A 22,684-nucleotide genomic window follows, 5' to 3' on the forward strand; every position below is an offset into this window, starting at 1 on the left:
TATATTTGGTAAAGTTGCCTGCTACAAAATTAATGCACAAAAATCTCTTGCATTCCTATACACTAATGATAAAAAATCTGAATGAGAAATTAAGGAAACACTCCAATTTACCACTGCAACAAAAAGAATAAAATACCTAGGAATAAACCTACCTAGTGAGACAAAAGACCTGTATGCAGAAAACTATAAGACACTGATGAAAGAAATCAAAGATGACACAAACAGATGGAGAGATATACCATGTTCTTGGATTGGAAGAATCAATATTGTGAAAATGACTATACTACCCAAAACAATCTATAGATTCAATGCAATCCCTATCAAATTACCAATGGCATTTTTTTTTATAGAACTAGAACAAAAAAACCTTAAAATTTGTGGGGAGACACAAAAAACCCCAAGTAGCCACAACAGTCTTGGGGGAAGAAAAACGGAGCTGGAGGAATCAGACTCCCTGACTTCAGACTATACTATTAAGCTACAGTAATCAAGACAATATGGTACTGGTACAAAAACAGAAACATAGATCAATGGCACAGGATAGAAAGCCCAGAGATAAATCCATGCACCTATGGTCAACTAATCTATGACAAAGGAGGCAAGGATATACAATGGGAAAAAGACAGTCTCTTCAATAAGTTGTGCTGGGAAAACTGGACAGCTACCTGGAAAAGAATGAAATTAGAACACTCCTTAACACAAAAATAAACTCAAAATGGATTAGAGACCTAAATGTAAGACCTGACACTATAAAACTCTTAGAGGAAAACATAGGAAGATCACTCTTTGACATAAATCACAGCAAGATCTTTTTCATCCACCTCCCAGAGTAATGGAAATAAAGGCAAAAATAAACAAATGGGGCCTAAGGAAACTTAAAAGCTTTTGCAAAGCAAAGGAAACTACAAACAAGACGAAAAGACAACCCTCAAAATGGGAGAAAATACTTGCAAACGAATCAATGGACAAAGGATTAATCTCCAAAATATATATACAGCTCATGCAGCTCAATATTAAAAAACCAAACAAACCAATCCAAAAATGGGCAGAAGACCTAAACAGACATTTCTCCAAAGAGGACATACAGGTGGCCAAGAAGCACATGAAAAGCTGCTCAACATCACTAATCATTAGAGAAATGCAAATCAAAACTACAATGAGGTATCGCCTCACACCAGTTAGAATGGGCATCATCAGAAAATCTACAAACAACAAATGCTGGAGAGGGTGTGGAGAAAAGGGAACCCTCTTGCACTCTTGGTGGGAATGAAAATTGATACAGCCACTATGGAGAAGAGCATGGAGGTTCCTTAAAAAACTAAAAATAGAACTACCATACAATCCAGGAATCCCACTACTGGGCATATACCCAGAGAAAACCATAATTCAAAAAGACACACACACCCCAATGTTCATTGCAGCACTATTTACAATAGCCAGGTCATGGAAGCAACCTAAATGCCCATTGAGAGACGAATGGATAGAGAAGGTGTGGTACATATATAGAATGGAATATTACTCAGCTATGAAAAGGAACAAAATTGGGTCATTTGTAGAGATGTGGATGGATCTGCATACTGTCATACAGAGTGAAGTAAGTCAGAAAGATAAAAACAAGTATCGTATATTAACACATATATGTGAAACCTAGAAAAATGGTACAGATGAACCAGTTTGCAGGGCAGAAATTGAGACACAGATGTACAGAACAAACGTATGGGCACCAAGGGGCGAAAGTGGCAGGGGCGGTGGTGGTGTGATGAATTGGGAGACTGGGATTGACCTATATACACTAATATGTATAAAATGGATAACTAATAAGAACCTGCTGCATAAAAAATTAAATAAAAGAAAAGAAAAAAAGGAGGCAAGGGAAGGAAGGGTAAAAGATATAACTAGTGGTGGGCTTGGACTGGCTTGTACCTGCTTGGGAGAGTAGATTTTGTGCTTCTCTTCTCTTTGAAACTCGATCTTCAGTGACAGCACATTTGTCACTTGAAATCAGCCATAGTACAAGCATTTACACCTCTGAAAACAGCAAACAGTACAAGTGAGGGCTTTTCATTTTTCCAGAAAGGCAGTTTACCTGCACACTGTGGGGTGAACCCAGAATTTTGAATTTGGATGACTAACTGAATAGAGATTTTGGAGATGATATAAGTTTGATTTGGGACCTGTTGAGATTATAGTAACAACTGGGAACAGTCTGACAATGTGGCAAATTCCATCTCTAAATGGCACTCACTATCCTTTTGATAGAGAGGATAAAATGTTGTTCAGTAAATCTATTACGCTGCCTTGGAGTTGAAACAAAAAGATGAAATTCTTCTGAAGACACAGGTTTTGCATTATACATGTAATTTCATTGCAGAAACACTAAAAACGCCATTGTTTTATCAGTAAAAGGTTTTACAGATATGGTAAAGTTTCCTGTGGATCAAAGAGTAGCTAAGCCACAAAACAAAATAATGATTCAGCTGACAATTCGTGTTAATACAAGCTCGTATCATCAGGGAGACTCAGGGAGAAAGAATTGTTTGCTGTTATTCTGGATGGAAAGCAGAGTGAGGATGTGGGATTTCACAGATTTCATCTTTTACTTGAACTCTTAAGTTGGAAGATCTTTTCCTTTCTGTGAGAGATATTCTTTCAAAAATTAAAACAGTTTATCTTTTCAGCAGAGATTTGTGAAATCAATTATGCAGCATCAGTAAAGTACAATTCAGAGGGTGGTGTTTTGTGTGAAAAGATGTGAATGACTTATTCAGTGACACTATGTTGCAAAGCAGTATTGCTACATGATCCCAATTTTGTATTAAAACCTATTGTGTCTGTGCATTCAAAGGCTGAAGGAGTAAAATGTTTAAAACAGCTCTCTCTGCTTGATGAGTTTACGGGTTGCTGTTTGTTTAACCCTGTTGCTGTGTATCTATTTTTGCTGTAGAATTATGAGAGCTAATAAAAAATGTTGATACAATAAGATAAGATACGCTGTCATGCTTGGCTGAGTGTAGTGTCAAAAGTAACTTGACAATTTAAAATTTTACAGGGTGTCCCTGGAGCAAAGGGAGAAAGAGGAGAAAGAGTAAGTATCCTCTGGAGTGTTGACCAGCCGCAGCTGACTGCACATCTTTTGTTGCATAAGCCCGATAAAGGATAACCATTTACTCTCATGACTACTCATTGCTCTAATACCACTCCTCTTCCCCCTCTCCTCAACTCGCTTGGCTGTGAGCACATTTTCAAGGGAAAACCACGCTGTGGGCTAAAAGTCAGGAGTGCTGGCTTCTAGTTGCAGATCTGCTACTATCCAGCTAGATGACCTTAGGCCATTTCTTTCAGGCTAAAATGGAGAGAATCAAACTCATCTAACTCACAAAGTGGATTTAATGAAGACATAATATAATGGATGTGAAAAGGCTTCAGAAAAGTAAAAGCTCTATTCAAACTGCCAAGCGGTAGATTGAGGCTTGTGTATTTCCAATATGGGAACCAAGGAAGACAAAGGCAGCATGGAATCAAAGAACTGGCTATGAAACTTAGATCAGTTTATTTTAGGGGCCTTCTATATCCTTTGAGAAATTGTGCCACTGCTCATATAATTGTGCTGTCGGCTCTAGTAGAAACAGCAGTGACCTTGGGCTCATCCAGTTACCTCTGTGAAAACTTGGGCAGTATGTTTAGCTCTGTTCATCTGTAAGATGGATTTAACATCTTTCCTCCGAGTTGCTATTAGTATTAAGTAAGCCACTGGTTGAGAAATTGCTGTATTTTACAAGCTCTAAAGAGCGAGAAATAAGGCATTAAATATGTATGGGTTTATTACAAAACTAGTAAATTTTTTAGAATCTGTGGCCAGAAACACTTGAACTTTTTAATTTCATAAAGGCTCTCAGGAACCTTGTACCATGAGTGCCAGATCGCTTGCACCTTCTCCGTGTGCACCATGGTGGTCAATCCTACCTGTTGCTAGGAGACAGAGAGCCTAGGTTGGGAACAATGGGTCGAGTCCCATTTCCATCCTGGAAGTCCTGCCATTGGCTGGGCTTGTGGCTGAGAGTCAGCAGTCTGCTTTTTTCTCATCCAGGGTGACCTACAGTCTCAAGCCATGGTGAGAGCAGTGGCACATCAGGTGTGCGAACAGCTCATCCAAAGTAAGTGCATTATAGTTACAGATGTTTTTTTATTACACGTCCAAATGGGAATTTGCCTTTCACACAAGCATAAAGACTAAGCTTTGTCTTGTTGCAGAAACATAAGCTTTACAGATGGCCATCACTAACCCATCTAAGTGATCATTACATATTACCCTAGAGTTCTGCATCGATGGTGCAGAGACCAGATTCCTCTCTGTTGTTTGTCCAAAAACTCTCTGTTTGCCCATATAGGTTTAACTTGACTGTCCATATCAAATCTTTTATTTCTTCTTCATCTCTCCAAATAGATAGATTTTTTTCTCAAGTCCTCAGCACTTGAAAGCTGCCAAACTAAGGCATCAGAAGCTACATTCAAACCCCTAGATTTAAATCCATATCTCTTTCTTACCCATTTCTTTTGGTTAGCCCAAGGCCCTTCCCTTTATTTTTTAAGATTCATACCAGAAAAAATGCAGACACACAAACATACATGCACACATGGGGACAGGCTTCATGTGAACATTTGACATGATACTTGGGCTCCGTGCCAAAAATTACACTGGAACACACTTTATATCACACCTGTCCCATTTCTTCATTTTAAACTTGAACTTTCCCACAGGCCGGTATTTCAGTTGCTGATTCATGCTCATTCACTTACATACCCACGCATCTGTGCATTTCTCCCCTGCCCACTGACTTTATATTTTGTCTCCGTAATCTAACCAGAGGGTTACTAGAGTGGGCCCTTCTCTCTGCCAGTCATTTGTTTAGTTCCACAAAGATCTGAGGCCACATGGAGCTGAAATATTCCTCTCAAACCCAGACAGCTCTGGCCTAACTCTGCTGCCAAGCCCCCTGGTTCTGTAGCATCCACCATCTCCAAGGCCAACATTACCTAAGCGGCTGCCTTAACAGCTTTGAGGTTATATTTTTTTAACCTGGGAAGTTTGGGAATCCTGTAAGTGTCCAAGAAGGTGCTATTGGCTGGGTCCAAAATTCCATCTGCAGTAGATAAACCCAGATCTCATCCTGCAGAAAGCATGGAGTGAAGGTCTACAGGGGCTTGGAAGAGTTTTCATTAAGACGTAATCTTAGGGCAAACTGAATACAAAGCTACTATCTTCAGGTGTAGTAGTAATGCTCCCTATATTTTAACTTTATTTCATTTTGTATTATATTGCCCAAACTAGTGGTTGTGAAAGAATTTATCAGTTAAATGAAACTACTTAAGTTTAATGCCAAAATAGGATCTCTGAAAATACAATTAATTGTAAAAGGGAAACGACATTAAGTAGAATATGTCCAAAGCTAACCTGTACCTTGGATTATTTTGTAAGTTTCTCATTTCAAGTATACACTGTAAATGGGTGGGTAATGATTTTAAGGAAACCTAAGGGTTAAATTCTAATATGACTCACTGACTATAACATAAGGAAGATTTCGCAATAGTTGCTATCTTATTCCACTGTAGAATAAAAATCTTATATAAATATGTGATTATTTGAAACATGCCCTAAAAATTGAGAGTCCAAAATCCAGTTTTTCCCATCAGCAATTCTCAGATTCTTGTGAATAACTTCTAGGAAATAGAAACAAGAGCTGAAACATGTCAGGAAAATAGGGAGGCCCTGCCTGTCAATGTCATTGTCAGAGGAAAAAAATAGAAGAGATTTTATGCCAGTCTATGAGCAAAACCCAACCCACCCAGAAGCTTTATTTCTGGTACCTCAGTCATCTGCCCACACACCACTTCACGTTTCTCTGGGCTTTTTATTTCCTTCCTTAGGCTTTACCTCAGAACTTGATTATCATTTAGCATATAATTCCTCACATGCTCAGTTACCTGGTTTTCAGTCCAGATCTGAATTATGCTAGGAAAGTTTATGTGGGAAGCTGTGTGAGACTGAGGTGATGACAGCTAGGGAAGTATCAATAATAAAGGATGGCCCTTTTATCAAAGGAGGAAGCTGAAAAAGCAGATGTGGAAATGTCTGACCCCACCCAGACATTCATGCACATGCCTACTAATGGCTCCTGGGTCATCAGGAGGCCAACCCTACTTACAGTCATGGTCCTATGCTTAAAAACGCATTGACTATATCTTAGAAATCATCCCTCTAAAAATGGTTACTATTCTTTATTTAGGGTTGAATGTTTACAAAGGAATAAATGACAGTCATCTGGAAAGTTCACTTCTTTGGGAAAATGTTATCTCCTGATGATGCTGAAAAATGGGGCATTATGGTATCAAATACTTTCTCAATCTATACTTCTAATTATTAAAATACATTCTTCCAGGCACAGCTGAGTTAAGGGATTCTGGGAGAGAGCGCCAGATTTTTTTAAAAAATAAAGCTATTCAGAGTTTCTGCAGCTGGGACCCAAGTAAAGGTTTCTGCAAAAAGCCTTGGCAATGAAGAAATGAGTTGAAACAGAGCACTTGTCTGGGGATTACTGAGCAAGAGGGTGGGACAGGCTTTGTGGGTTGGAAAAAAGACATATTACTTGGGTGGAAATCGCTGGGGAAAAGGGGCAGCTGGGTGAGGATTTAGGGGTCAGATAAATATTGGGGGTGAAGATAAAATTTATGATTTCTGGTCACTGATGTTTACTGAGATGCTGACGTGAGCTGTGGGATTCCAAACACATGAGATGCGACTTGAATACAGTCCAGCTGTTAATATCATCCAAAGTAAGATGCAAAAAGTTTTCAGTTGGAAATCAACTTATTTCAGAGGGATGTGCTTCTTCCTGTTGGTGGGTGTCTAAGAGAATTGTTTGGAACCTTGACAGATGATGCCTTCAGTTCTCCCTTTCTAAGTGCGACAGTTCATCGAATGCTTCTTTGTCCTTCGTGTCTCAGGTCATATGGCCAGGTACACAGCCATCCTCAACCAGATCCCCAGCCAGTCAACATCAATTCGGACCATCCAAGGGCCTCCTGGAGAGCCTGGGAGACCAGGCTCACCTGGAACCCCTGGTGAACAAGGACCCCCAGGTGCCCCAGGCTTCCCAGGAAACGCGGGTGTGCCAGGGACCCCAGGAGAACGAGGTAAGCTGGACCACTCCTGTCACTGAGTGCGCCGAAACAAGAGTGTAACGGTGGTGCTTATGCAATGATAGAGTTCCAAATAATGGACCTAAATTAATTCTATTCCATCTATTCTTCAGCTTCTTGTTTATTAATTCCCAATATTGAGAAAATTGAGTGATCTACAAAACATTTATTAAGAGCCACGTCTGCTTGTATGCAAAGGGAGGATCAGAAACCCCAGTTCACCTCTAAAAGGCTTTTGAGCTCATGAGAGAAAGAGGTCCCCACTAGATGGATGAATTTTAAAAAAATATGCCCATCCAGGTAGAATTACAAAATGATACCCCACTCTGGACAGAGGTAGCATCAAACATATGTGTCAACTGAAAAAAAAACACACACACACAACCTAAAAGTTGAGAATTATGTTTTATTTGGCGGACTCACTGAGGACTTAAGCCTGGGATGCAGCCTCTCTGATGGGTCTGAGGAACTGCTCCAAAGAGATGAAGGAGGACCTGGATTTGTAGGAGTTTTGCAACAAAAACCAGGTAGTGGGAACATCAAAAGAGAACTGTTAATTAAGGAAAAACAGGCATCTCAAATTAATGAATTTAGCACTTTCCTATGAATGGGAAGATGCAAGAGTCTGGGCTCATTGAAATCATTGCTTTGATACGAACCTTAACTACCTAGAGCCAGTATTCTGTTCTTTTCCATCCTGAATCTCCTCAGGGTGCACTGTTGGGGGCAGCCGTAGTGGCTGCCGGCTTGATGGACACAACATCTTTTGTTTGCTCGTATGGCAAGCAGCATTGTTTGTCCACATGTGTCATGGCAAGTAGAGAGCTCACTTCCTAGGTCTGGTACATTTTTTTGTGCAGTGCCCATACCAGGCAACGGTCAGCCTTGAGGTAAGGCATGAGTCATATCAACATATGATTTACATGTGCTTATGTAGACCATGCCAGTTCTAAACTTCAAATTAAATACTGTTTGTGGCTCATCTTCCTATAACATGAGGCAGTATTTTATTTAACAGTTCCATGGGCCAATGTTTAATCTTTCCTACTAAAGTTTCTTTCAAATAGAGATCCTACTTAGCCTTTTCTTCTACCCTTTCCAGGTCTTAGCAGTGTTGTGTAATACAATAATGGACTCTTTCGATTGAATTTCACCCTATTCTGTAATTGGCCAAGATCTCCCACTCCAGAAGCAGATCAGATCAAAGAGAGGTGGGAAAAGAGGTTACATATCAGCCACAAAGAAAGTGATAGGAAAGGAGATAACCAATAACAAGTATTTTCTAGGACACAATTTTATGGAATGTAGACTGGGAGAAAAGCTAACTAGTACCTATCTGCTCTTGTGAGTCATATTGCTGTAATGAGATGGGTAGGATATACTTCTTTGATCAAATTTGAGATGTAAAATGCAGATTACCAAGATAATATCTCATGTTTATTCTTGATCCATGCCAACAGGCCATGTGCATTTCTGCCTTTGCACTTTTGGACACTTTGTTCTTCCCCCTTTGGAAATGTCCTTTCCTTTCCCTGCCTTCTGTGAATCTCACTCTTAGTTCAAGGCTCAGCTTAACCCCTGTCTCATGCGTGAAGTTTTTGTTGATTGTTCTGGACCAACAGATGTCTCCACCCCCTGAATACCTGATGCTGTGACCATCTCTCCCACCCATTTTAGCAGTCATCACATGTTAATGAACAGCATGATGGCAGAGAGCAGGGCTCAGGTCTGAATTGCTTTGCAATAATAGGTCCTCATCAGATCATTGTTGCTTTGATTGCAACCCAGTTCTGATTTTCCTTTCTAAAGGGTTTTCCTGTGCCAGGGTACTAAATCAGCAGATGTAGAGAAGGACATAATTTCCTCGCAGTGTACCAACGATCTGGCAGCCAGGAAGGTGGCCACCTCTGTCAACAGGACACCCTCTAATGGGGTTGGTGATGGGTCAGCTGTGACTCAGGGAGCACAGAGCCAGTGCCTGAGTCACTCTCGGCAAGTCACAAGTTGTCTTTGTTCTTTTTGGAAGTCCTGTCCTCGTTCCTGCCAGACTGAGTCTTTCCTGCTCTGCAAGAACACTTGAATGCTTAGATCAGAGAAAAGTCAGCCAAGGATCCTCAAACAGTGGTCCAGACAGCCCTCGAAATACGATTTTCCATGATATAATTTTCTGACATACATGTATGTATATATTCCGAAAGAGTATAGTAGATAAGCAAAATCCTGTATTTCACAAACACAGGATGACAGTAAGAGAAAGTGAGAAATGCCCTCTGAGCATGAGGGAGGGTGATTTTGGTTGATCACCAACTGGGAGGGTGTGCTTTGGGGTTTAAGGTAGGGGTTTATAGGCCAGCAAAGTATTCCAATCCTGTTGCAATTGGGATTCATGGTTGCAAGGAAAACAATAATTTTTTTAAAAAAAATATTTATTGAAGTATAGTTGATTTACCATGCTGTGTTAGTTTCAGGTATACAGCAAAGTGATTCATGCTTTGATATTAGCCTTGTGGTCCAAAAACCCAGAAAGGATTGATACAGAAAAATGTCTGCCTTTCCACGAAACCAAAACAATAGAATTTTAAAACTGAAGAAACTTCAGCCATCTTTTCTCCTGACCCTCTCATTTTATATAAAAAAGAAGCTTATAAAGATATCGAGGCCCAAAGAGGCTAGAAGTCAGCCAGTGTCAGGACTGGAAATAAAAACCAGAGCTCAGTTTGATTTTTTTTTCTGTATAAAATATGATTATCACTATACTGTAGAATACAATTTTAAAAGGACACTTTATTATAATGAGTAAAAATAAGTACTATTACTAGGCGGTGTACTTACACAAATAATAAGCTACCAAAGAAAGACTGAAAGAAGTATGGATGTTAAGATTCTGGCATAGCATTGAGGGGAACCCCACTTTCTGCTGAGTTTCATAAAAAAAAATTCATGACTCTATTGATATGGCTAATTTTTCACCAGAAGTACTCCATCTGATTTCTCTATTCTAGTTTTTCAAACTTCTTAAAACATAATGAACAAGAAGAAATACACTTTACATCGTGATGCTGTATGCAGGTGCATGTGTGTGCATTCAAACTTACATAACTGAGGCAAATAGAAATAATACTTTCCTTACTATTGTTTCCTGTTTTCTTTTGTTAAAAGGCTGAGGGGCAGCATGGGGAATTCTGTTCAGTACTCTGTAATAACCTATATGGGAAAAGAATCTGAAAAAGAAGAGATATATGTATAACTAAGTCACTTTGCTTTGCACCTGAAACTAATACAACATTGTATATCAACTATATTCCAATATAAACATTAAAAAAAAATGGCTAAGGGGCACCTTTGGATTTTATGACCTCAGTTTGAAATACACTGTTCTAGTTCAAGATCTTTGATTAACGCCATTCTGGTTTTTTTTTGTTTTTTTTTTTTGCGGTACGCGGGCCTCTCACTGTTGTGGCCTCTCCCGTTGCGGAGCACAGGCTCCGGACGCGCAGGCTCAGCGGCCATGGCTCACGGGCCCAGCCGCTCCGCGGCATGTGGGATCCTCCCGGACCGGGGCACGAACCCGTATCCCTTGCATCGGCAGGCGGACTCTCAACCACTGCGCCACCAGGGAAGCCCCTGATAAACGCCATTCTTATCATTGAAATATCCAAAGAATATGCATTTTTAGAGAATAGAAATTGCAAACATTCCTTCCACATCAGCTCGGTGAAGTAGACGACCATTCACGACTTTCCTTATTTCCTAACAGAAGACTGTATTTTCACTCCATCTGATTGTCTTTCTCGCTCTCATTAACCCTTTGTCTCCTTTAACTTAAAGTATTTTTCATAAGATTGTGTGGAACAGTCTCTTAGCTGTCTTCTCCCATAGGTTGTAATAGAAAGAGAGTCCTCAGACTTTAATGATTCAAAGAGATCCTGCAGCTCACGTTGTTCCTCCAAAGCTTAGACTTCAGCTGAGACTTGGCTGATTATTGGCACCCAGAATTGAAGGGGTTCCACTTGCATCACAGAAGCAAAATGTGACGCGCCTGCTTTCTCTCCTCACTGTTAACTTATGTCAAAGAAAAGCGATTCCTCCATGGACTAGGCTACGTTTTTGCTGCCTTTCCCTATTAAACTCTGCACCATCTTCAGGTAAATGGCCTTGTAGCCTGGCTTCCAAAATTTAGAAAAATGGGTGGGATCAGCTCTGAGGTTCCTCTGTTGTTCCCTGAACTGTGACAATTGAGTCCTAACTATTCTGACCTTAACTCGCTCTCCAATTAGCCTTGTGTGATTCTGACGAGATCCTCTTGACAAATCAATTTCTAATTGTGATCTCTGCATGTCATTCCCAGATGACCAATCTGTTTATTTCCTTTTTCCATTTATTTAAATGTTCATTATCCACACCGATATCTTGAACCATCTGTGAACCCAGACAACAGTAGCTTAGTTGGTCTAGAGTCCACAAAATTCAGTTTACTTATTTATCTGAAAAGAACTGGGAAATTTCCCTGATTTCAGTCTTCATGCAACTCCTTCAGTTTCCATGATTCTCCAAAATATACTGGATCAGAGGAACCATCCAACTAAAGATTTTCATGTTTAGATTGTATATCCATAACAGCTGGAATTCATAGCTGGTTTATTTTCTATAATAAATCAACAAATATTTATGAAATTCAAGGTTTATGTAAAGCTCTTGGCTGGGCAGTGCGTGAGATAATACTATGATTTATGGCTTTTGCTTGTTATGTTAGGCGCCAGATGCATCTGGCAATATTGTGCTGGGTCCCGTATATACAATCTCATTTGGATAAAATAGAAGACACGGTTTGGATGAGGGAAGAATATGATATATTCCTAAATGTACAAGTAGGGAGATGGCAACTGCTAAGCAAGTTATATGGAAAGTACATGCTGTCAGAAGTTAGAGGAAGACCGCACTGTGGCCTTTGATAAGAAATGGTGCTATCATTTATTAAGCAATTACTGAATAAATCAGCAGTTGCTTAGTACATTATTAATGTTCATAAAACTTTTATGAGATCCGTATTAGCCCCATTTTTAGGTGAGGAAACTGAGGCTCAGCCGGATGGTCAATTGTCACGAAGGCCACACAGCTGAACAGCAGGGGACCAGAATGCAAACCCAGATGTGTATGATTCCAGAATATCTGTGCCTGCTCACCTCTGCCCCGTTGTCACCTTTAAATTCATTGCTTGGCAGGGGTTTCACAGAGGAGGCCAGCACTGTGCAGGGTTTGGTGAACCCTGTTTCATTATGGCTCCTAATATCCACAGTTCATAGCATGTGAACTGCTAGACTAACCAGTGTCTTAGTGGGTTGTAGTTGTACTATTTGCAAGCTTCTTAATGCATTCTGTTCTGCTGTGTTTGGATAGCCTTGGGGCATCCGTGACCCGGCAGATGACCAGCTTTGAGAAGTCAGGTGACCTGTTTTGGGTACCTATGAACATGATAAAGACACTTTTTAAAAAATTTATTATTTTTGGCTGCGTTGGGTCTTCGTTGCTGCACGTGGGCTTTCTCTAGTTGCGGCGAGTAGGGGCTACTCTTCGTTGCGGTGCGCGGGCTTCTCATTGCAGTGGCTTCTCTTGTTGCGGAGCACGGGCTCTAGGCGCGCAGACTTCAGTAGTTGTGGCACGTGGGCTCAGTAGTTGTGGCTCATGGGCTTAGTGGCTCCACGGCATGTGGGATCTTCCCGGACCAGAGCTCAAACCTGTGTCCCCTGCATTGGCAGGTGGATTCTTAACCACTGGGACATGAGGGAAGTCCCTGATAAAAGCATTTTTTACGGTTATATATTTTGGCACTTGACAATTCTTCTAGATTTTAGCATAGGCCCAGTAGGGCAGTAACCTATAGGGAAATTGGTCATGGATCTGGCAATAGAAGTTATACTTCTATTATAGTATCTCAGCCTGGGGGCAAACAGGGAGAAACCTGGAACAAAGTAATTTAATCTTGTTTCACTTCTGATATTTTAGAAGAGAAACTGTTTTCACCTTACTATGTGTGATGCTGCTTTAGCTGGAAGCAGCATGATGGGAGGGAAAGAATGCAGTTTGGGGCATCAGTCACATATGGGTTAGGATCCTAACTTTGCCACATACTAGCTGTGTAATCTTGGCTGCTTAATCTTTCTGAATCTTCATTCATTCATTTAACCAGCACTTACTGAGCATCTACTACATGTCAGGCCTGGTGCTGGGTGTTAACAGCATAGTGGTAAAGAGGGGAGACAGCTCTTGCCTTTTATGTACTCAGCATAGAGACAGATATTAAACAAAAAAAATACATGAATAGCTTAATTTCAGTTTTTATGTGTTATGAAAAAATGTAGGTTGCTCTATGAACATGGAAGAGGGGACTCTGACTTACTCTGTTGAGTCAGTGCTGTTTTAACCGAGACCTGAAAGTTTCAGGAGTTTGCCATATCAGTAAGAAAGAAAGTCAGAAGAGGACATTCTAGGCAAAGACAGCAATAGCATGTGCAAAGGTCCTGAGGTGGGAAGGGACTTGAAACCTATAAAGCCATGATTCTCAGCCCGAGCAAACATATTGTCTCCTATTTATAACAAATAATTTGCAGCATTTCTGTTACTGTTCTAAACTGAAACTTATAGATAATAAACATTACCTGCCTTCACACATAATTTAAAAAAAATAGAGTGTCGTACTATGTAATATAAAGAAGTAAAAGGAGAGTAATTTATGGTCAAATACTTTATTCCAATATACAGATTTCCAGCATAACTACAATGGAAACATAAAGAATAAATCAAAATGTACTTGTATTTAAGAATTATTAAAATGCAACAGTTCCAAATTCAAGATGATATAGTTGAGCTTTATCAATTACTTATGTCTCTGCATTTGTCTCTATTGTGTTCACAGTGAAGATCTATTAAGATAGCAAGTACATCATTGGCATCATGCAAATAAATGTAAATTACCTTCTCCTACTTTTTCAGGCGCGTGTGTTTTGGTTAACACATCTCTTGATTTTTCATTATGTCTTTTTTCCTACTAGACGGGGTCATGTCTTTCCCTATGCCAGCACCTGAAAAAAAGTTTACTGGAAATGACTGGAAGTTTTCATTGCAAAGACTTTCCCTTTGCTGGACTTCATTGGTTTCTATAAATTTCATGAGCACTTTACGTCTACTCTGTGGGATCAAATCTTTCGGATGTAAGAGCTCTAGTCACTCCAATATTATTATTGAGGATTAAAAAATATTAATATTGGAATGTCATTTTAATCAACAGAAAATATCACGTTTGTCTAAAAGCTTGATGCTAGGGCAGTTTCTAACCTCTGTTGGCTCTCAGGATTAATTTGTTATTGTTCTTTGAGGATAAAATCCCTGAGTGACTCTTGAAGTTGGAAAATGTCTCTCCTTGAGCTTTCCCTGCCACCGAAGACCAAATTTCTAATGACTGGATGTAAAGAAAGACAATCTTTAAAGATCAATTTTTATCAGTCAGGTTCTGTGGTTAACTTGAAAAAGATTGTCTTTGTTTCAGAAAATGAGAAAAGGGGGATGGGAGAAGGATAAGATGAAACACAACTGAACTCCCCTAAGCAAACACAGATAGAAAAGGAATCGGCCATCTTCTGGTTGCCGTTAAAGTCAGTGACATCACCTTTCAGAGACAGAGAAGTGGCTGTCAGGGCAGCAGATGACACACTAAAGCTAACACTGAGTCCCTTATGCTCGTGCCACAGTTTACTGTGAATCCACAGGGCTGAGAAAAAGCTAGGTCCCCAGTGGATTCAAAGCTGGGTGACAGAAGTAGGGTTCTTATGTTCAATTCCTGTGGCTGAAAAGAGCTGTTGGCATAGGCGATACATTTGGCAGAAAACTTTGGTCACAAATTCAGAAGTGAAGCATAGTAGTTGTGAGCCAGGAATGCCTCAATGGTAAGCATCTGTGAAACTTCTTAATGTCCCTCGTATCCTGGTTTATTCCTGGAAAAATTCTCTTTATGGGGCAGATCAACTTGATGAAAGATAGAGGGCCAGTAGAGCTCTCATAATAAGTTACTGGTTGATGCTTAAATATTTACAAGTCTTCCCTGTGATGTTGTATTATGGTTGATAGTCAGCTGCATGAGACATCGTCTTTCCATTGCTGATAAAAATCTGCTGAAATACATGTTCGTCTTCTTCCTCTCTTGCTTTCCTATCCCCTCCCTCTCATATCCTGAGAGATGAATTCCAGAGAAATAGTTTTCTCTTTTCACACCCATTAATTATCCGGTAAAGTCCAATTTGAATATCCTTTGGAACAAGACCTTTCTCTGGAGCTTTGACGGATTGTGTTTTCCTAATGTATAGTGACCTTAAGGCATTGACAATGAATGCTCTTTCTCTTTATCTCTTTGTACCATCTTTTATTTTGTAGGTTGTTTTTTTTTCCTGTTACAGAGTGACCCTTTGCATTTACCATGGCTGCAGAAAGAAGCCCTATGTATTGATCTATTACTACGAACAAATTACTCTAAAACTGAGAAGCTTAAAACAACAAAACGTATATAATCATGGATTTTATGGGTCTGGGATTCAGGAATAGTTTAGCTGGGTGCTTCTGGCGCAGGGTCTCTCATGAGGTTGCAGTTAAGATGTCAGTCAGGGCTACAGTTAGCTGGAGGCTCAAATGGGGCTGGCAGATCTACTTCCAGGATGGCTGGCTCACTCACTATCAGGAATGATTAGCAGGGTCTCAGGCCCTCCCTGACTACTCTGCTTATATTTGCATGAGAAGGATAAGTCTCTCCATAGGGATGCTTGGATGTTCTCACAGCACGGCGGCTGCTTTCCTCAGAGCCCGTAATCCCTGCAAGAGAGCAGGGATGAGTCCACAGTACCTTTTGTAACTAGTCCTAGAAGTCACAGCTTTGCTTTCATCATATTCTCTTTATTAGGAGGGAGTCACTAAGCCCTGCCCATGCTCAAGTAGAGGGGGGCTAAGCTGTACATTTGAAGGGAGGAGCATAGAATTTGTGAATATGTATTTAACCACATTGTTCTAAATTCAACCAAGGTTTTCTGCCCTTGCCATGTAACCACGGTGATGCTTTCATCTGTAAGAATGATTTCCACGCAGTCTGGTGTCTAGCACGCTTGTGAAGGGTTGGCTCGTGCTGTGTCTGCCTGTTTTTGCCATTTAAATGGGTGTCTTTCTCCCCCACCTCCTTTAAAGTATTCAAATGCCAGATGTAGCTTTTTAGAGGGAAATATAAGATGTAGATTTAAGCACCTTGAAAGAGTGGCACCTATTGGAAAAGGCTTTTTTTAGACTAACACTTTTTATGTCCCTCTTTCTGGAATTCATTGTAATCAGGATGAAATCATTTGCCAGTCAAACACAAAGAATTATTTTAAAAAGTCATTGACAAATTAAAATTATCATTAAATTGTGTCCCCACTCTTCGTACTACTGTAATATGACTATTACAATAACAAAAAACTGTAACTGTTGTTTTGTTTTCTTTTTGCCATGAAAACTGATATAGTTGTTTCTGTAGCTTAAATTTTTTTGGAAATCCTTAATTGGAATGTCTGTGTAGTAGGTTGTAGCAGATTCTTTGCATTGGATTTCAGTCCTTGTCTTAGGTAACGGGTAATATGCTGGAAATACTGCCCAATGTTAATGCCATCTCAGGAAGATATCTTTGTGTAGTCCCAGGTTATGTTTCCCAGTCAGCTTCACTTCAAGTCTGTACCCTTCGCTCTAGCCAAACTGAATTACTCAGGGCTCTCAGTATGAGTCAGCTTTTGCTGCATAACAAACCACAAAAATCTCAGTAACATACAGCAATAGATATTATTTCTCACCACATGTCTGTGGGAGGCAAGGGCAGCTCTGCTCTGCTGGGGCCCTGGCTGGGGGGGTGGGCAGTAGCTCCCTAGACTGTGTTCTCCTTATGGCATTGGCAGAAATAAACAGGGCAACCCACCCACCAGTCATATTTCAAACCTCTGTTCACATCGTTGCCCGCTGATATCCCATCGGTTGAAGCAAGTCACACGGCCAAGTCAAAATCCAAGGGATAGGGAGATGCATGCGACTGTTGCAAGGGAACAGATGCATAATTCTATCGCAGAATAGTGAAGAATTCAGACCACTATTTCGGTTTACCACATCTTCATACATGCCTTTTCCTTTCCATGCTCAGGGCTGATTCCTGTTGTGCCCTGTTCTTATAGCCTTTCATGGATTTTCACATGTTATTCTGACTCCCCAGAGCTCTCTTTCTTCCTCTGGCTCAATCAGACTCAAATTTTGAAACTCATCTCACGAGTCAGCTCTGCCAGACCACTCATCCCTCACTGTGGTTTATTTGTTTGGCCAGTGTGTTTGTTGTTGCTACACTACATTATTCCAACTGGATGAACAGGTGGAAGATCTGAGTAACATCTCTCTCATTTGTACTCCCTGGTCCCCAAACACACGCCTCCATCATAGCAGTTTCCCATTATATTGTAATTGTTGGTGTACTTGTCTGTCTTCCCACTGGACTGTGAGTTCCTTGAATGGGACTGTGCCTTTCATCTCTGCATCCTCCACAAAGGAGCCTGAACACATATTGGACAAATGAATGGATGGCCGATCCCTACCTCATTACTGTGCAAAACATGTTGTTTAGCGCCAAGGTGGAATATACTTTCTTGAATTGTCCTTTATTGGTTTCACCTCTGTTAATCCTGTTTCACCAATGAGACTACATGCTCCCCACAAACCAAATTTAATGTCTGTTTTCCTTTTATTCCTCATAATACCTGTTATCTGATAGCTATTTCATGACTCATAAGTGATTTAGGGTGTTAACTACCACTTGGCTAGCTTTTTGGCTGCCATTTCTCATTCAACCCTAGAGCCATGATAAAAGCAGAAGCCCATGTGGTTTAGTTCATCAATCTAAAGACATCCTGTTAATAGCCAATGACTGCCAAGTTGACAACGTCAGCATTTTCTTCAAATCATCATCATATAATTTTAGCCGGGAGAGCAGGGTGAAATTTTTAAATAGAAGTTTTGGTTATACTGGATATATTTTATATGCATTTCCTAAATGCATAGAAAAAGCATTGGATTTTTCAGTGCCCAAATTTAAGTGTGTCAGACTTAGATGTCTGTGGTAAAAAGGTCAAAGGATCTTTTGCCTATATTGCCTCTGTGTGTGTGTGTGTGTGTGTGTGTGCAATCTGGAAATAGAGAAAGAGCGAGACTCCCTTTACTTTATTTTTTATCATTTTTTCTTCCAGTTTTATTGAGATATAAGTAACATACTCTGTATAAGCTTAAGGCATATAGCATAATGATTTGGCTTATGTATGCCATGAAATGGTTACCACAGTAAGTTTAGTGAATATCCATTATCTCATATATGTACAAAATTAAAGAAATTGGAAAAAATGATTTTTTTCTTGTGAAAATATTTTTCTCTTAGGATTTACTCTCTTGACAATTTACATATATAAGCAAGCAGTATTAATTATTTTTATCATGTCATACTTTCCATCCCTAGTACTTATTTATCTTATAAGTGGAAGTTTGTACATTTTGACGTCCTTCATCCAATTCTCTTTTCCCCACTCTATCTTTTAAATGTAGAAATGCATTTTGTCATTTTCTAAATTTCTGGCCTTGAGCATAAACAAGTGAAATGGAAGTATACCATGTACTAGTTTATAGGATAAAACTAAAGCTGTTTGTATTAGCTATGAAAAACCATTTTCAGTGAATTTTTTGACATGGCTTTTAAAGCAATAAATACATTATAGTAAATAAGTATACCAAATGCATTTGTGTAGATGGGTGAAAACATACATAGAGAAGATATATTCATTAACCCTTTCCATTTTCATTGGTTCTAGATTTAACTCTGACATTAAATTATAATATGAATATAGCAAAGTAATTTGACTTTTCTGGACTTTTTACTAGTTCAGAAAAACATGATGAGGATCCAAGATATAGGATGTATTTACCTTAATAGTGATTCTTCATGCTTATTATGAAGGGCTGTTGGCTGTTTTGTTTTAAACTCCATAGACCCTGGCCTTGTCCCAATGCCCTGACAAAACTCCCTTCTTTTCCGAGAGTATCACATCACTTTTCCGAGAGCATCACATCACTTTTCAGTTCTGTAAAGAATAAAGACCAGACCAAGCTCTAATTTAAATATCTATTTAAATACCATCAAATGGCTGAATTCATACTGAACCTACAGTACTCATTTTTTAAGCTATAGCAATTGGCTCATTTTCCTGCTAACTTTGTATCATTTATAACTTTCCCAACAGTCAGCGCTGGAAATGATATGGCATTTGAGGAAGAGCAATCAAAACTTTGGAGCTGAAAGTGATAGATTGGCGTTTGGTCTGACATTCTTATTATGTACCTATGAGGTCATACTATCAGTGGCAAAACTAGATGGACAAAACACCAGGATTCCTGGTGCCCTGTTTAATCCCTGTTCTCTTTTGCTCCACCCCTGCAGCTGTGAACTGTCAACCTGCAAACAAGGAGATAGGGTTAGTGTGTGATGATGAGCTGGGTACCTCATCATCTTCTCTCCTCTGTCCTCCCTTCTCCCTCCTTCACTGCCTCCTCCCTCTGTGCTTCCCCCTGCCCTCCACCGCCCAAATGTAAGTGTGTCTAATTTAGATGTCTGTGGTCAAAAGACCTGAGGACCTCCTGCCTATATTATCATGTCTCTGAGCGATAGAAAACATTGAAGTGCAAACTATCCTGTTGTCTTGCTCTTGATCTGGTGAGCGGGTCCCTTTGGCTACTGGGTAGCACTACTTAATGATTCAGTGCGTTTTCCTCAGCTTTTCAGTGGGACTACCACAGTGGGTTTTTTTGTTTGTTTGTTTTGTTTTTTGTGTGTGTGCGGTACGCGGGCCTCTCACTGTTGTGGCCTCTCCCGTTGCGGAGCACAGGCTCCGGACGCGCAGGCTCAGCGGCCATGGCTCACGGGCCCAGCCACTCCGCGGCATGTGGGATCTTCCTGGACCGGGGCACGAACCAGTGTCCCCCGCATCGGCAGGAGGACTCTCAACCACTGCGCCACCAGGGAAGCCCGCACAGTGTTTGTTGGTGGGGTTGAGCTCTGGGATTCTGGTCCACCTCAGCTAGTTGTATTGCTTTGTAGCATCCAGCAGAGGCAGACCCAGGTTTTGTGGGTCCCGAAGCTTAAACAGTTTGAGTTCCTCTTTAAGAAAAATAGTATGACTTACTACAAACAAAAAAAAAGGGGGGGTAAAAGGGGTAGGTAGAAAGTATTGAAGGAGTTCTATGCACATAAGGGCCCATATTCAAATTCAGTCTGATACACAAAATTTGTCCTGACGTGACCTAGACCACTCCCCAGCCAGCAGCTGCCAAAGCTCTTCCAAACCATTTCTAGCTCCCTGTTCTCTCTCATCAGCAAGCCTTTGCGTGTGCATTTCCATCCATCCCTTCTTTCCTTGCCTAATGCCTGCTGTTCAAGACTTAACTCCGACGGTCAGCTCTATTGGAAAGCGTTCTGAGATCCCCCACAGATGCCTCAGTTTGACGCCCTCATATTTTGTTGTTGCAATTCTCATACCGCATTATAGCTACTCGTTTGTCTGTTTTCTCTACTGCATGGTGACCTGTGACAGGCAGGAAGGATGCTTTTGACTCTGAATTCTCAGTACCTGATATTAGGACTGGACTGGGAGTTTGCTTTCGGTTTGCTCCTCTCCCTCCTTTAGCTGTGCATCACTGTGTTTCCAGGCTTCTTTGCCCTCTGCTCCTGAGCAGGTTCAGCCAATAGGAGGCACTGCGGAGGATTAGAGGGTAAGAGGAGGAGAAAAGTCAGACTATTTCTCCTCTTAGCCCCACCCCTGCCTCCTCTGCCACTCCAGCTGTGGCTACAGCCCCTGTGTGGCTCCTGCTTCCACTGGAGCATCTCTCACTCTCATTCTAGATCCTACCAGAAAGCTCCAGGCACACCATTTCCTCTCTTTGTCCCTGCACACCTAGGGGTGATAGTTGCTTCCTGCTGTTGCTAATGTTATGGGTTGCCTCATCATTTCTATTTGGTTTCTCAGTCCTTCTGTCACCCATGTAACCAAATCCCTGTATTAAATTCCCTCTGCCTGAAAGATCTAGAGTGGTTTACCATTCCCTGGCTGAGCCCTGAATTATAGAGGCATACTAGATGACTAGTTGTTTTATGAAAAAGGCAATAGGGAGAGGGACCCTTAGCAGTGGTTTGCAAAGATTCTTTTACATTTAAAACCAATATGTAGGGGCTTCCCTGGTGGCGCAGTGGTTGAGAGTCCGCCTGCCCATGCAGGGGACGTGGGTTCGTGCCCTGGTCCTGGAAGATCCCACATGCTGCGGAGCGGCTGGGCCCGTGAGCCATGGCCGCTGAGCCTGCACGTCCGGAGCCTGTGCCCCGCGACGGAAGAGGCCACAACAGTGAGAGGCCTGTGTACCGCAAAAAAAAAAAAAAAAACCAATATGTATTTTCCAGTCTTGGCCACCATAGCACAAAATGTGGAGCTCCACATGCTGGTACTAATCCTATGGGCCAAGCATGTAAAAATAGCAGAGCCTGGAAAAGGACATAAAATACTTGTTGGATTGAGTCCAATTAATCTGCCACCTTGTAGCTAGGTACTTGATCCAGTACCTTGTACCTAGCAGGCATTCAAGCATACATTGAATGAAAAACAGACTATACTTGGAATTTATCACCAGGCATTTCCCAGGCAACAGACAATATAATAACATAGCTGAAACCTTGTCTCACATTTTCTGTGGCTTCTTGGTAGAATTACAATGAAAACATTACCCAGGCCTTGCATATCTGCCGGGGCATAAATTCTGAGAGTTGCTCAGAATGTCTGGAATAAAGAGGGAATGTCTCTGCTCCTTGGAGTAGCATGAGACTCCAGCCTGAGTGCTTGGTGTGGTCATGGGACCGTAGGAATGGGTAAAATCTTCCCACTCAGAGGCCAACAGGCCAAGGAAAATAGGGAACTGATAACCAAAGGCCAGATCCTGGGCAAGTCATCAGTGTGAGCAGGATAAATCCTATTAAAATCAACCCCAAGTATTGCTCCGAGCAGAGGGCAAGTGTGTAAACCACGGGAAGTAAGTTGAAGAAATATGATAACCACAGGGCTGATTTCTGAGTGTGGGACCAGAGAAAATGTGCAGATTGATTGGACAGGCAGTAAAGGAAGCCATGACTAGAGCAAACAAGACAAACTCAGCCTCTAGGTCCAGCTTGGGATGGAGAGGCCGGGAGTGTTGTGGTTAAGTGTACCGGCCTCAGAATCAACCTGCCTATGTTGAAATCTTGGCTCTGTTACTTACTAGCTAAGGACAAATGACTTAACCTCTCTGAATCACAGGCCTCTCTTAGGGTTAACAGTAGTGCCTGCCATCCTGCTTCTTGTGAAGACTAAGTGAGTTTGTA

At 40.9% G+C, this 22,684-nt stretch overlaps 1 protein-coding gene across 6 annotated transcripts in view; it reads left to right on the top strand.

The window, feature by feature from the left end:
- The window catches only part of COL14A1 (collagen type XIV alpha 1 chain), a 229,033-nt gene that overhangs the window by 197,417 nt on the left and 8,932 nt on the right, over positions 1-22,684 (top strand). For all 6 annotated transcript variants that reach the window (XM_065895394.1, XM_065895395.1, XM_065895397.1 and 3 more), the window contains 3 exons: positions 3,050-3,085; positions 4,088-4,154; positions 7,003-7,191. In XM_065895394.1, the coding sequence (XP_065751466.1) occupies positions 3,050-3,085; positions 4,088-4,154; positions 7,003-7,191 (292 nt within the window). The remainder of the gene's footprint in view (positions 1-3,049; positions 3,086-4,087; positions 4,155-7,002; positions 7,192-22,684) is intronic.

The sequence above is a fragment of the Phocoena phocoena genome, chromosome 17, assembly GCF_963924675.1.
Source record: "Phocoena phocoena chromosome 17, mPhoPho1.1, whole genome shotgun sequence".
Classification (NCBI taxonomy): Eukaryota; Metazoa; Chordata; class Mammalia; order Artiodactyla; family Phocoenidae; genus Phocoena; species Phocoena phocoena.